Below are 16,093 nucleotides of genomic sequence, written 5' to 3'. Positions count from 1 at the left end.
CGTAGTCTAACTATACTGCACATGTGCATGTTTTATTACTGAGACAGAGAATGTGGATGTTTGACTTTTCCTGTCAAATTACTGATTAGTTTTATTTAAGCTCTTATGTAAGCAGGATGTACAGTTGGTTCTCTCCACCTATTAAAGGTCAGAACATAGACAACATTCATTGCCAAGAGAGAAAGCAAAGCATTAGAAATACATTTCTTGCTTACATTTAACCTTTATGTTTGTAGATATCCATTGTTTCAAAGAGATACAGACTTCTGCAGCTGCAGATTTTAGATTTAAAGTTCAGTGACACTATTTATAAGGGCGTAGGGAAGAGGAAACCTCTCAGCCCTATTGTAGTACCTATAGATTATGCTATTCCTTACTAGTTAGTGTTAAATTATACGTTCGCTGAATTACTTAACATTTTATAAAAGCCTGACTTGTGTTTTTGATTAATTATTATAATTAAGTTCATAATATTTGCTCTTAGGTTTTCACTTAAGTCAGCTTTTGAAGAAATGGGAGGAAACCAGAAACTTATTTGAATAGTCCAAAAGCTCACTGCCTGCTTTATGCAGATGATCATTTAATAATAAAATGATTTGCCCTTGTTTGGGAGATTGTGAAAGAACCCATTGAGAGGTTTTTGAAAGTAACATGCCGCCTAAAAGCTGCTTGTAAAAGTAATTAAACCAAATAAAGGGTCTAAATGTACTGCCAGTGAAGTCAACAGGAAAGGAACTGAGCTAAAAGATTAATTTAAAAGAACATGAGGAAATAATTTCTCAACAAGCAGCATCAGATCCACCTGTCTGTTTGACATTACTATAGAACAGAAAGATTAAGGCCAATGAGATAGGATAAAATAGTTTCAGAATACTTCTTGTCTTTTCAAAGTTGATAGAAATGAACTATAAAATGTCCTACGTGCAGCATTATATTGAAATCACATGGAACATTTACTTAAAGACTAGTATATTTAAAAGTTAATTAAGAAATCAAAATCATTAAAATTATCTCTATATGGTTATGTGTACTTACATGAAAGAAGGCATCTAAAGTTATCTGGCAGTTCTCCAGATAAGAGATTTCTTTGCACAGCTAACAGACATTAGATCTTTTGAGACTTAGTGACCTGAATAAACAGTACACATACTTTCAACTATTTTGTTTCAACATACCAAATACCACAAGATTCAGAAAGCTTATTCCACTAATCTTTGTTCCTCTATAAAGAATTACGCACATCTTCATAACTATAGACACTGTTATGCAGGTAAGAATTTTCAAACATTCTTATAGCACATGCCACAAATTACCCCATTTGACAGAGACGTGCTAACACAGCTTTTCATGGTGATCTGTAATGACTGAGGAAGTCAGCTAATCTCTTCTTTCAAAGTCATACCAATATACTGGCACACTTGCCCCAAGTACTCCATTATCACACTTTTTGACATGCCACTCTCAATGACAATAATATTAGTTCAGGAGGCAGTTTAATAGGTTTTGTTTTCTTAATAATTCTGTTAGCTGAATACCATCAGTGACAAGTATTTTCTGTGAAATATGAACTTACTACAAGTGCAACTGATGTATGTTGATTAGCAACTAGTACAACAGAAATCTGCATATTTTCATATGGAATTATTGCAGAAGTTTGTCTCTATTTTTAGTAAAAATCATCAATGTGGAAAACAAAAACGAGGTAAATGCAAAAATCAACCTGATAATGTAAAATGGACATTGATGTGAATACAGCATGTACTGTAAACAGACAAAGTAATCATAGTTGTGTGCTAATTATTTTGCCTCACATTTTAGCTCTCATTACTATTACTGAATATATATACTACAATAGAATCTACAAGTTAAGAGGATCGGGGCCTGTGATTGGGCAGTAACAATACAAAAATCACTGAGAGTTCCTGCTCCCAAAAAGCTTGCAGTTGAAATAAAAACAAGCTATTACAGGTAGAAGAGACAAACTGAGTCAGCATGAAACATTGACCTTTGGGTATAACGCTTTGTTTGCCGTGGCCATTGTTTCCATTAAACACACACACTGAGCATTTCACTCACAAAAATACCACATCTGTCACTGTGGCCAACCCATCACTGAGAAAAAAAATCATAAATACTTACAATTTTGATTTTTGTTCAACATAGTGTAAGAGGGACTTGAGTTACATGTAGTTTTACGCTATGTGATATTAGAAAGTATTGCAGGCTTTATCTAAACAGTACATTCTAGCCATGATCTTATTTTCAGTATTCATTTTGCTACCCTTATGGACTTTTAAACTATTAATAGTTTAATAAGAAATATTTTTTGTAAATTTTCATTAAAGAGAGGTGGTTAGCTGTGTTAGTCTGAAGGTGGGCAGAATGTAGAACAAGAAGGGCAACAACCTAGTCCATCAGATGCTATGCTTTTATAGATGTCACCCTGCCCTACCTTCTGCCTCATTAACGAAAGTGAAGGATGGTTTTTGCATATTCTGCTCAAGATAAAAACTTCTTTTAGCCAAATAAAGCATCTTAAATATATAACTATGCAAAAACACATACACAGGTATGGCATAGGTATCAAGAACAATGGGGTAAAATCCAAATTAGCCAGTTGACTGTGTATAACTTAGCATGCTTTAACATCCTAGAACTGGAAGAGACCTCAAGGTCCAATCCTTTGCAATGAAGCAGGGTGAGCTATTCCTAAACTAAGCACCTGACCCAGGGTGAGTGATTCAAATAAGGCTAGAAATCTAAACTCTATATAGTCAATAGGGAGAGTTAAGGTATCTCTCTACTGTTCAATTATAGCAATAGCCAGCTCTGTAATGAAAAATGCCATGTCCACTATGTCTGGAACCCAGAGTACTACTGCTTTAATGAATGCACACCAAGTTTTAGCTTTAGCAATAGGCAGATCCTACTGACATATGTGCAGTACCATGCTAAGGCTAATGTTTTTTCTGCTTTAAGGGTAGTGTGCCCAGAGCAAGCATGGCAGGTCTCAGAATGGTAATGCTAAAATTGAGCTGTATATCCATAGCTTGAGGCACCTCTAGAGCTCAGACACTGAGCAGTGAGCTACTGAAGAAAGCCAATATTGAACACAGAGATGTATATGAGCTCCTGCCTCTCTGTATACATTAGATGCTGGAATTCATATTGACACATTCCATGCTGCTGTCCTCCCAAGATTCAGAGCCTAACTGTACACGGCAAATATGATAATGAAAATAGTATCCATCTTTCTATAATAACCTAGTGCACAGGCACAGAAAGTAGAAAGCAATAGTCACAGCATTCAGGGGTGACAGGGAAGCAGTGCAGTGAGAAACCTGCTACTTACTTATGTCCAAGCTAGCAAATGGCTAAGTAATCCGTAAAGAGCAGTAAGAACTCGTATTATTCTAGTGAGAACTCTTGAAACATATATGACTAGTTTCTTTCATATCACTCAGTTATTGCAATTAATAGAATCACTGAATGCAAATTAGCTGTAAAGGAAGACACTGATTGCTAGCTACCCATCTGTCAAAATGGCCACCTTTAAGAGTGATTCTGTCTGTAACCAACAGAGTAGCAATGAGGGAAAATAAACTATTTTAATTGCAATTTGATACTTCAAGAATAGTCTGTGCATAAGATTTCAGTTAATGTTAACTATTCAGAAATTCTGAAATGTTCACATGATTCTACTAAGATTCTTTGGGAAAGGGAAGAGACTGACACACAGAGATACTTAATTTTGCAGGGGGCACAGTTCTTAATGTAATATTAACTTGTAAATATATATACATTCTGTGAGCAATGAGACTGAACCCTTGTTACAAGTGCACAACCCAACTTTCACTATGCTACTGCAACCAATATACACAATTTTTGCATGAAAATGGCACATGTATCCAATACTGATTTATGACAGTTATGACAGTTGAGTTTGAGGCAAAAGTTGGCAGAAGTTAGAGAATTACTGTAGTCATCCTTGTACAGAAGGAAGTTTTAAAAACCCCACAATATTCTTGACGTATGGCTATCGAGACTAAATAATGTAATCCTTATGAGTAATGATGATAGTTATTGACTTGGTCTGGTGCCAAATGCATTTAGAATTGAGCTTAATGCAACCAAATACACATATATCACTGCAGGAAAAACTGTCAGTGCAGAATATGTTACATATGTATTCCTAAATACATGTCCTATTTTATTATGTTGGAAGCAAGAAATCAGAATAATATGCAGAACAGAGACAGTAGAGCCAAACTGTGAATAAAGCACTGGTTCTTGTGATTCTGATCTGTGCCTCTGCCACTGATATTGTGAATTTTAGATATGTATTTGTTTAGGGTAGAAATTTGAGGATGGATGTAATTAATTATTGAATGAACTTGATTATTATAGTGGCATGCTGTAGAAAGAAGGGGCCAACTCATTTGAATTAAAGAACTGATTTAGGAAAAAAGATTCTTTCTCCTCACTGCTGTCTATTAAATAATCATCTGCATTTCTCATGTTGCTGTGGTATTTAGTTCTTCCCCAGTGACATGGATTTTGAATAAATATACCACCTGCCCAAAACAATCATTTAGATGTGATTAGTGCAGGATTTGACCAATCAACTGTGCTTTTCAGTGTCAGATTACCTAATTGGCCATTGTTTTTTGAATTTTTGGATTTTAATTATAGCCCATATCGCTACTAACCTTAATTTTATGTTTTTTAATGGTCTGGTAATGGAGAAGAGGGGAGAAGGGTGTAAAAAGGCTCAGGAGAGTCCACTACCGGAAACAATTCATCTTTAGTGAGGAGTGCAGGAGGGTAGGGATAATCTCTTTGGTTGATGGTGCTGCTCTTGCAGGCCAGGTCCAGATGCCCCTTTACATGTGGCTGCTACTGATCAATCTCAGACTTTGTATGTAGGTCAGGAAGCAAGGAACTGGCGGCAACAGTTGAACATCCACAGAAAGGTTGCATATGGTGGAAGTAGGTCTCCTCCTGCTATATTTCCCTACCCCAGCAAGGAAATTCTCACATTCCACCTTTTCTTTTAGCTCACAGAATGCCAATATCAATTGCCTCATTGCTCTGTTTCCATTTTGTCTATTACACTGTATCACATTTTTGCAGGATATTTTTATTGTAATCATTTGTTTGTGAGGACACATCTTGACCAGGACTCCTGCCTGGCAGACTGACTTGAAGTGTTATAATGAGCATCTAAAAAGTCCTGATCCAGTTTACAGAGAATACTTCCAGTGAAGACTGATTCAGACAGCAGGAATCTGCTTCAGGAAGGCCCCCTTTAACTTCAGTAAAAGGAAAGTGCTAAGATTCAAGGAGTGTAGCTGCATCATGAAGGCTAGGAGAAATTCTAGGTACAGTACAACGCAGCACTAAGACAGCAAGTGATAGGTTGCTGCCTTAACGCCTACAATCCTGTTTTGATTTTGCTAGGATCCACCCAACCTCTAGAGCAGAACAGAACTGACAGCGAACACAGGTGGCTTAAACTCTCTTTAGATCTTCATCTCTTCCTCCTTTCAAAAATACAGCCCACAGTTTCACCTCAAGATTTTAATACAATAGCACATATTCTCACAGCAGAGGTGCATTTAGATTTTGAAGCAATTGAGCAAGTTTCCTCTTGGACAGGTAGAATCTAATTGCTCAATATGCACAGATTTTGCAGTTAATTGAAATTAGGTTTGTTTCACTAGTTTATAACTTCATGGTTGTGCAAGGATAGCAAATGTTGGGTTCCTTTCAGCAGGGACAGAAATGTTGGGAGGATAAAACAGATCAGAAGCTAATTTACTACAAAAGAAAAGGGATGTGGATTTACAAGAAGGTCCAAACTCTCATAACTAGGCTCAACTCATTTCTAATTCTGATTATTTTATATAACTGGATTTTGTACTTAGAGTTCTGCACCTAGAGCATGAAAAACTCAACCAACAAGAATTAGAGAATAAATAATAACAATTCCCAGTTCTGTACCTGAGCTCTGTGCTGAAAGTCTGACTCAAAAAGAACTAATGATGTCAGTCTAAAAACTTGTGCCTTAGCCACTCATCCACTTTTTCATTAACCACAAAACTGTTCTGTCTGTTTTTCGCAGACATGCTGAAAAATGTAGGAAGATTATATTTTTAATATACTCATGATAGTTTTGACCAAGAACTTAAAATTGAAGGGTTTTGAACTTCAAAGCAAAAGAAACTGTTGTAGCCTGGTAATCCCTCCTGATTCAGCTTCTCTGACTTCATGTTAATCTCTGTTTGAACACAATATTTTTATATAAACAACTACATCTAATGATTTTGAATATGATTGAAGCAAGACATCCCTAAGTCCAAAGTCAGGCTTTTTAGCTGTTGCTTTTATAATGAATGCTGTTTCTGTTACTTAAATTACTAGTGTTATAGATTTCTGAATATGAACATAGCCAGAAGTTACTCAACTGATTCTACTGGTGGTTCTCAACTTCACCATTGCCCTTTTTTAAAACAACATGTTGATACGGGTTATGGTTCAGAATGTATATAAATATTTTGGTTTGGATCACTTATAAAGAAGCATCATACTCACTGTACAGAAAGAACATGAATCAATCCTGGGATGCACAAGTCATGGTGTGACTAACGGAAACAGACAAATAATTAAGAAAACTAGGGACAAATCTGGCAGCACTTGCCCTGGAAGCCTCACAGATACATCAGTAAAACATTAATGAGAGTTCTCCAGGAGTCAGAGGTGTAGAATTTGGTTTAAATATTGTATTAAATTACAAAAGATGGAATAAGTTTAGCACAAGAAAAATCAATTAAAAAATGTATGCCTTCTGGATAACACATCAATATATGGAGATTTTTTGGGCAACGGAGGAAAGACCTTCCTTTCTCTGCCTTTCTTTAGCCCCATTTAAAAACAACAGAACAAAAACAAACAACAAAATCCTATTCCTTTTTCAAAAAATGGATTTGGTCCATTATAAATGTACTACTCTGATCTGATAATTTCAGTCAGCCCTTCTGATATAGTAATTCCTGGTAACAGTGAGCAAAGATACAGATAAGAAAAAGATAGAAATTATTTTACTCTGTCTTCCTGACTGGACAAGTCTTTAGCAGGGTTGGAAAAAGGAGTCTCTGTGCAGTCCTCAGGCACGTCTACGTGCCAAAATGCACTGCTGTACAGATACTTAAGACATAATCTACACCCCCTACAAAAGCCAAGCTGAAATCTATCATGTAATATAAATTATAATGTAACAGGCACCAGGCCAAAAATGTATGGTTTTTATTTGTTGTAATTTCTGTATCCCTCTTCCCTCCTATCATATGCTGTTTCTTATCTTATTATATTGACTCAGAACCATTATGAATAGGATATCAATGAAAGGAGTTTATGCATGTTGTATTATCCTAATATAATAAAATAAATTAAATTGTATATATCATATGTATTACAGGTGGTTGAATAAAGGACATTAGCAGCCATTAATATGCATTGTTTTTGTTTTGCGGTTTTATGCTACAATATTAATTTTAGTATGCTTAATATACTTTTATATGCTATGACCATAAATTACAGTTTGCTGATTTTTCTTGCATTCAGCTGTTTGGGAGTTCATCCACTCTAACAAGAAAGGCATTAATCAAGAAACAGTCACAGTTCTGGCCATTATTTGTCAAGGAGACAATGTTTAGGGTAGAAGGTTTGCTTTCAACAGCTAGCAAATTTAGGAAAAGGAGAATTAAAACACCATGTAGAAATACTCACAGCTTTGGTTTGGCAAGCACTGGTGGCGGCTCCTTGGTGGGTGAAAGCAAGACAGCTGGAGATGGGGTAGATTTATCACTGTTAGTTTTGCCATTAATCACACCATTTACTCCATGACTGGGATGGATGCCATTAGGTTTCTTCTCAGAAGAGTTTAGCTGTAACTGAAGAGCTGCTACACTGGGTCTACGTTCAGTGTTGTTCACCTGGTGGCTTTCTGTGTGCTTCTTTGGAGGAAGCTCAAGAGAACTAATCTCAAGCATTGGAGGGGGAGGAGGGAAATGCTGGAAATCATCACAGTTGGATTCTCTTGCTGACAATTCATGGCAAGAGCTTTCCGAGTTGGCTAAAACAAAAAAGGAGATTAATTCCTGTCCAACAAGTCATATTCAGTCGTCATAACAGATTCTTCACAACACATGCATGCAGTGTGCTTTTAGGTTATTAAAAAGGTGAGATCACTACATTTTCATTATGAATAGTCCCTATGCCAATTGGATATTTTTTCTGGAGCTCTCAAAAATATTCATGCCAGATTAGATATGCTACTGACTATTCATTTTCCATCTCTGCCAGGATGGAGGTGGCACTTGTTGCCAGTTAAGAACAGCAAGTAGTTTATATATATTTAAGAATGGCTGGCTGAATAAAATCTCTGCACTGGAATCTCGTTAATGTTCACTACACAAAGTCAGCAACAACATCAGGTTGCACATTATGGAACTAAGCAGTCAGCATTTCTGCTTTAAGTTCTACACAGAACATAAGAATTTTATTTTCCATCTTTGCTAGTGTAACGTCATCTATTTTCATTTTGCCTCTACTGCCATCTAGCCCCGGAAGCATGATGTTAAAGAATCTGTCAGGCTTCATTAGATTATTTTTTCAAAATGTTCTTTGCATAAATGAAAACATACAATTAGTAAACTAACAACAAATACTCATTTTTGGCACTTATGTGGTTGTATTACAGCTAAGGATAGCAACACACTTTATATAAATCTTCAAATAGCTTCATCTTCAAGACAGGTAAATATTTTTCTCCATTCTGAAGATGAAACAAGTGATGCTCTGATAACCAAGTGACTAGTTCAACGTCATACTAGTCCTTAGTGAAAGAGCTGGGAACAGGACACAGGTTTTCTAGCATCCAAATCTTGCAACTTAATTACAAGAAATGCTGCTCTACAGATGCAACTAAAAAGGGTATTTGAATTGACAGCAACAAAGGCAGTAAGAATTAGGGCTGTGTGAAACTTTGGTCACTGATTCAATTTGGCGGAAATTCAGCGGTTGAACCACCAAATCTGAATCAAATCATGAGACCCTTTAATTTTTCCAAATTGAATCAGAACCCTCTGAATCAATTCGGAGAGATTCGATGATTCGGACATAGACACAGCTTTAAATGTTTTTTCTACATACCTCAAGGTACCAGGTGGCTCGTGAACACTGAGATGGTGGGGCAGATGGAGCATCCCACGGGAGCATGGAGGGGTCTCCAGCGTGCTCGGTGGTGGACCCAGAAGTGGGCCCAAAGCACTTCTGGTCCACTTCTGGGTCAGCTGTGGTGCGCATGGGGACCCCCTCAGGGTTTCCCCATGGCCAATCACCAAGCTGGGAGGGTACAGGGAGTGGCCCCCCACGTGCTGAGTGGTGGACCAGAAAATGGACCGGAAGTACTTCCAGTCTACTTTCAGTTCTGCTGCCGAGCATGTGGGGGGCCCCCCCCATGCTCCTGTGGGACACTCCATCCGCCCCACCATCTCAGCATTCACGAGCCGTGCCTGGTACCTCGAGGTATGTAGAAAAAACATTTAAAGCTGTGTCTATGGCTAAATCACTTAATCTCCAAATCAGCATCAAATCTTCAGATTCGGATTCGTCCGAACTGAATGGGGACAGTGATCCAAATCAATGAATCAAATCACTGTCCCCCAAATCGGGCCAAATCCGAATCCAAATCGAATATGGCCCACTTCAGACACCCCTAGTAAAAATGCATTTCTGTCTCCAGTCTGTCTTAGGAATGTGTTTGTCTTACTGCCATTAGCACTAACAAGTGGTCAATGGCATTCAACTTAGATTTCTTAATGTTTTTTTCTTGAGCCAAATCTGGGAGAGCCATATCTTTAAGAACACAAAATAGCTGAGGGTGCATTGGGCTGATTTTTGATTCTCTACACACTAACTGTGCAGTAGCCTAATATTACTATGCAGTAGAGTGTCACAGCAAAAACTGTGCTAATATGCCACTGCGCAGTAATATTAGACTACTGTTCAGTTAGTGCCACTAAAAACCCATGCACCAGTGCTACTATGCAGTACTGCCAGCTACTGTGCATTGATTAATGTGCAGTAACTATGGCACATTAATGAACGTGTAGTTGTGTCCAGTTTCTCTTCAGTAATTTATTTTTTAGGATACTACTGCTACAATTTTCTTCACAGAGTACTGGTTCTTTTTCTATATTTGTATTACTTTGTGAATCAACCTAATGAACATGTTAGCTGCTTAAAGAGCATCTTTTCGGTTGTAATTTTTTTTCTGCTGCTTTTGGACTCAGTAAAACAGATTGCCTGAACAGCTCTGTTGCCCCAGGAAGAGACAACGCTGATTCAGCTGTTGCTGCTTGATAGTACTTGACCCTTTCAATTAGCAGCTGGATTTCTGGAAGATATTTACGGGGATCCATATGGTTTCTTTTTCATGTCTCTTGAGGATAAATGCATTGGCCTTCCCAATATCCACCAGAAGCAGTTCCCAGACTTGGAGAGAGCAGATTCAGGCAGTTATGGGGGATATGAAACTACTCTCAGAAAGACTGAATTGGAGGTACAGCAAGGAGGTGCCCATCAAAGTTTCTGTGTCCTGAAACAGCTGCTTTCTGCAAAGAACGTTCCTAGATAAACTTCACAGATGTCTCATGAATAGCAACTTATTAAGTCCTTCAATATAAAATCCTCCTTCCCTTTGTTGCATACCTGAGCAGACTGTCAGCTGTGCACTGCTCGTTGCTGATCCGTACTCGTTTGCTGCTGTGCATGTGAAAGTTCCGGAATCTTCAGGAAAAGTCTCTGCAATGACCAGGGTACAGATCTCCTCTGGAAATGAGCAGAGAGGAGCAAACCAATGATCAGCTACTTAGGGCACTATGTTTTCAAAGGGGCCTAAAGGCTAAAGGTTTTTCCCAACTATTTTTTTTAAATATGCAAAAATAATGATTTTTTTGGAGCAGAAGCTTTACTGACACGTGCAAGTATTGGTTGTAGTCATGTTGATCTAAGGACACAGGCAGACAAAATTCTTTGGGTAAATCTGATATCTTTTATTAGTTGGTCTAATAAAAGGTATTGGAATTACCCAAAGAACCTTGTCATTCTTTAAAGGTAGAACTAACCACCAAAAACCAGATATACTTAAAAAAAAAGAGAAAGTTAGTTTGGATTAAACAATTAGCTTGATCTTTTACTCCCTGCATTTTCCATATACTTTTACACCTCTGATGACCTTTAACAGGCAAGAGTCAGTGAAGACAACAGGAATTGTGACAGAACTTTAGAGACCAAATTATGTCCCTCCCTGCCTTAAATGCAGCAGGACCTAAACTGGAAATCTTGTATGAGAGTCCAAACCTACCAAAAGTTTGGGACTGGTCATACCACAGTTTGATCTTTATCAAAGGCTTCATGTTCTTATTTCCATCATTTTCAGGTATTGTAATGGTAATGATGTTGATTAACTGAGCCATAGTTCCAGTTTTTCCTATACAATCTCCCTAATATTATCTAACTTTGGAAATGCATAGGATACTAGATAGTAAAAAAAGATATCAACATATTGATAGTTCTACTGGAATGCTACAGGAATTTTCAAAGCAGATTTAAACAATCCCACTTGTATATAGCTATCCTGGATACTTTAAGTTCAAGGTTTCTTTAGGCAATTAGAAACCACCTTTCAAAACACAGGTTGTATAAGCTATATATAGGCATCTCCCAAGCTTTACACTTGAAATTTATGACTAAACTTGTACCACACTTTCGGTAGAAAAAAAATTGAAGCATTTTGTGCTTTCTTGTAGATCTCTACATATTCATTTGATTTTTAACATATTAAAAATAGCAATGAGCAGAACTGGAGAAGTAAACTGAATATTTCAGAACCCACCAGTTTTCACAAGAGAATTACTCTGCAAAGGACTGTAGTAAGGGTACGTTTTATTTCTCTTAGCTTAAACAATGAGATGCGGGGAGTAGTTCTTGAAGTTTCTTTGAGGGGCAGCAAGCTGATGTCTCAATTAAAGTTAAAGGATTTTTCCTCTTTCAAATTGCTGTATATCCAAAGACTTCCTGTGTTGGAGACAGGCTGAAAAGGAATGACTAATTAAAGGTCTGGCATGATTTTTTTTTTCTTCAGACAGTAAAACATATTTTTTGGCAGCTCAGAGTAGTCATTCTGTGTAACTGCAAAAGGATGTCTGGTAGTACTATAGCACGTTGGAACTTATCTGACCCAGATGAAAGGTAATGAGTCATGAAAAGTCTTATCAGGCTAGTAATATGTAACACAAGCTAGTTTTTGAACTAAAGAGGTCAAACTTTTTAGAATTGCTGTGTTTTAGGTACTGTATTAAGTAATGTTATCTTGTTAAACGCACATGAGTCTTCCTGGATTCAACAATTCCTTGGAATGTAATTTGATACAGAAACCATATTAATTTCCTGTTAAAGGAACAGCAACATTCTAAATGATGAGTATTTCAGAACCACAAATGGGAATTGCAACCAACATAATAAATTTATCAGTCACATTGCATTGTGATGGAACAAAGGTACAATCCAGTGGCGTCATATTTTTACAACTGTATATGAAAAAAGACAGAACTTAAGGGTGTATATAATATAATGTACTAATTCACATAGAATTATCAAGAGATGACAATATATCTTTCAATAATTAAAGAGTCATTTAATTAAAATATATTCTACCATGATAATTTTTACTTATAAACTAATGTTGCATGGCAAACCTGTATTAATAATATATTTTATACATCAATAGTAAAATAAATTGCATTGACAAGCTGACCTTTTGACCTAAACTGTTGGACAGTCAGATTGCCTAGTATATATGTGATGCTCTATGATGGCAACACTGGCTGAAGCAAGCAGTAGCTTTAGAAATCCTTTGTAAACATCTCACTAATCAAAGAATGCATCTACACAAGATGCTTTACTGATCATTAGACTAATATAATGTGTGGTTAAGCATCAGCATCTGCACATGTGAAGACTTTCTGCACAGTAACTTAGGCTAACACGTCTTTTGCTAGTATCAACAAATACAGTTACTAAATTAACAGCACATTAGTTACTGCGCAGTAGTGCACATACAGACACTGACCAAGAGCAATTTGCTTCTGATCAGCCTAGGCAGCATGGAGCCACAGTGGGCAGTGGGGGGGAGCTGTTTGTAGCTCTGGCACAGCTCAGCTCCCAGCTCCCCTCCCCGCCCCCCAAAGCCAGGAGCTGAGCAGTGCTATGATGGGGGAGCTCTCTGTCCTCGATCCTGGTGCCGCTCAACTCCTGGTTACCCCCCAGGCACAGAAGAGGGGCAGGAGCTGAGTAGGGTGTGGGCTACACAGGCAGCAGCAAGTCTCTGGGGACAGAGATCCCCTATCCTCTCACACCTGCCACTGCCCATGGAATACATGCCCCTGTCAGCTCCTGCTCCCCACCCATTACTGGGGGGAGCTGGGAGCTGAGCAGTACTGAGATGGGGGAGACACGAAGGAAAAGCAGCACCAGGACTGGGGGAAATGTGAGGAGAATCTCTCCCCCCACTGCTGCTTCCCCCTTGTGCCTCCCCACCCAGTCCTGGAGCTGCCTCTTCTCTACATCTCCCCTTGGTCTTGGTGTTACTTACTCTCACAGTTGGACATAGGGCATTGCCCCAAGCCAGTGTTGCTGAGCTGGGCTGCAATCCCAAGCTCTGTGCAGCTGGAAGCTATCCTCTGCTCTCTGGAGCCCAAGCCTGACCATCAGTGCTGGCACCCAGGGGAGCCTGGAGCTCCCCCTGGCTGCTGCAGGAGGGCAGGGGCAGCCCTAGACTGAACTGCTCCCATTGGGAGCAAATTTGCTCCCGACAGGGATGCACATGTACACACAGGAATGCTTTAATGAGCCTGAATTTTCTTCACAGAAGGTTCAGGCACATTAGTTGCACTTACAGATGTGCCCAAAAGATATCTGGAGCAAAATTCAACCCCGGTATAAGCAAAAATGACTGCTATTGCCTTCAGATGATTTGTTGCCCAAAACCAACATTATCTTTGTCCCATGAAGAATCCTAGTTAAAGGACTTATTAGCAAGCATCTGTAGAAAGTACTGGAGAAAACACTGGTTCAGTACATGTGGGAATCAGCTAAAGAACTTCTTTCTTAGGAGCTGGATGCCTATTTTTGCTGGGTATTTGGCTAAGTCTTAAGATACTGATCATATATACTGACGCATACTAGCACTTGATTATATTTTCATTTGGCTAGAAGGAAAGGCTATGTTTTAGAGGCTGATCTTTTTGATTCATTCCTTGAGAGTCAGAATCACCTTAAGGGAGAACTATAGCTAAAAAAAATCTTCACTCCCAGGCTGCTGTACCTTAAAATTGTAGTTATGTTATTAGATATGTAGGAAAATTGCTCTACTTCTGGCCGTTTTGATTAGCAGTCTAGTTCTGAAACATTTAACTAATTTCTTTGTTGAAAAAGACTGCAGTGGACTGCATTTATTTCCCAGAATGTTTGTGTGCATCACACTGAAATTAAAGCTTTTCTTTGATCTACAGCTTTGATTTTCAACTTTGATCTTCAACTTCCTCCACTGTAATACATACATAATCCTGGAACACAAATAGCTTTTCTTTAGTTTTTCAATCATGATGCAATACATAGAGATGTTGCTCCACACATATACACAGTTCCAAAGCCACAACAAAGTTTCTGCCATAAAAGAAAGAGTGGATACATATAGTGATACTTGCAGGTAAAAAACTGATGTTGAAAATGTCTTGTGGGAGACTGGTATCTTCTCTTCAATCTTAGTCCCTAAGGCCACTTGCATATGTGATGGGGATTTAGTTCTCCCTTAACTGAAAAAGTGGGTTTTTAATTGTGACAATTAAAAAACACATTGATTCAATTAAAGGGCTCTGTCACTTATGGTGAGGGGCCCAATCTTTTTTTCTTTTTCCCAGCAGAGCCTGCCCACAGCTGAGAGGTGAGCTGCCAGTGGGCCCTGAGCTGTTCCAAATCAGCTAGCAACCTGTTTGCTAGCAACCTGCCTGGGCAGCCCCAAGGGACTCCACCATCATGTAGGGAAGGACTGCAGTCCCCCACAGCTCAGATGCAGCTTGCAGCTCGACCCCCAGCTGTAGGCAGGCTCCACTAGATAAAAAAAAAGGATCCAACCAGTCGCTGCTTTTTTAATTCCCCCTGGAAGAGCCTTCCCACAGCCAGGGGGCGAGCTACTAGCGGGCTGAGTGACCCCTGAGCTGTGGGGGGCCCTCATCCTTCCCTCTGCAGTGGCAGTGCCCCCCAGGACCATCCAGGTGGGGTGCTAGCAAGCTGGGTGTTGGCTCCAAGCTGTCAGCCCTGGGGGGTACACCACCACAGAGGGAAGGACCAGGCCCCCTGCAGTTCAGATGCCACCAGCAGCTCACCCCCTGGCCAGACAGAGACAGGCAGGCTCTGCTGGGGAAAAAAAAAGTGGGACCTTACCACCTCCCCCACAGGGCTTCCAGCACTCCACGCATTAAAGAAGTCAGCCTGCGGCTCTGAAGTTGGTGTCACCAAGCGGGTTTTGGCTTATTCAACCACAATCTGCACATCCACAAAAGGGGCATCCTGGGACATTACGGTCTTCATCTCTCTCTTCTGTTCTCTTACAGGCTGGCTGATGTCCTATGCAGGGCTTTAAACTAGGTTCATCGGGGACAGGGATGCAGATGAAAAAGAGAACCTAGGATCAGCAGACCACAAGCTATGTGCTGGAACAGCCCACGTAAATACTAAGGGGCCCGATGGGCATCAGGACTGGAGGGCACCAAGGGCACCCATCGGGGATCTCAAGTGTCTCTGTACTAATGCTACGAGCATGGCAAACAAGCTGAAGAAACAAGCAGGAGTAACTCCTGCTTGCAAACAAAAACTTCAGCTTAGTTGGGCTAACTGAAACCTGGTGGGACACTACCCATGATTGGGCAGTAAGCATTGAGGACTACAGGCTGTACAGACGTGATAGAGT

General features: G+C 39.3%; 1 protein-coding gene across 2 annotated transcripts in view; it reads right to left on the bottom strand.

The window, feature by feature from the left end:
- Nucleotides 1-16,093, bottom strand: part of PALLD (palladin, cytoskeletal associated protein) — a 205,767-nt gene that overhangs the window by 170,263 nt on the left and 19,411 nt on the right. For both annotated transcript variants that reach the window (XM_019534592.1, XM_019534593.1), the window contains exons 7-8: nucleotides 10,774-10,893; nucleotides 7,789-8,134 (exon numbers count right to left, since the gene is read on the bottom strand). In XM_019534592.1, coding sequence (XP_019390137.1) covers nucleotides 7,789-8,134; nucleotides 10,774-10,893 — 466 coding nt within the window. The remainder of the gene's footprint in view (nucleotides 1-7,788; nucleotides 8,135-10,773; nucleotides 10,894-16,093) is intronic.

This window comes from Crocodylus porosus, unplaced genomic scaffold, assembly GCF_001723895.1.
Source record: "Crocodylus porosus isolate Cpor-Errol unplaced genomic scaffold, CroPor_comp1, whole genome shotgun sequence".
Taxonomy (NCBI): Eukaryota; Metazoa; Chordata; order Crocodylia; family Crocodylidae; genus Crocodylus; species Crocodylus porosus.
This window is presented reverse-complemented; position numbering and strand designations above follow the sequence as displayed.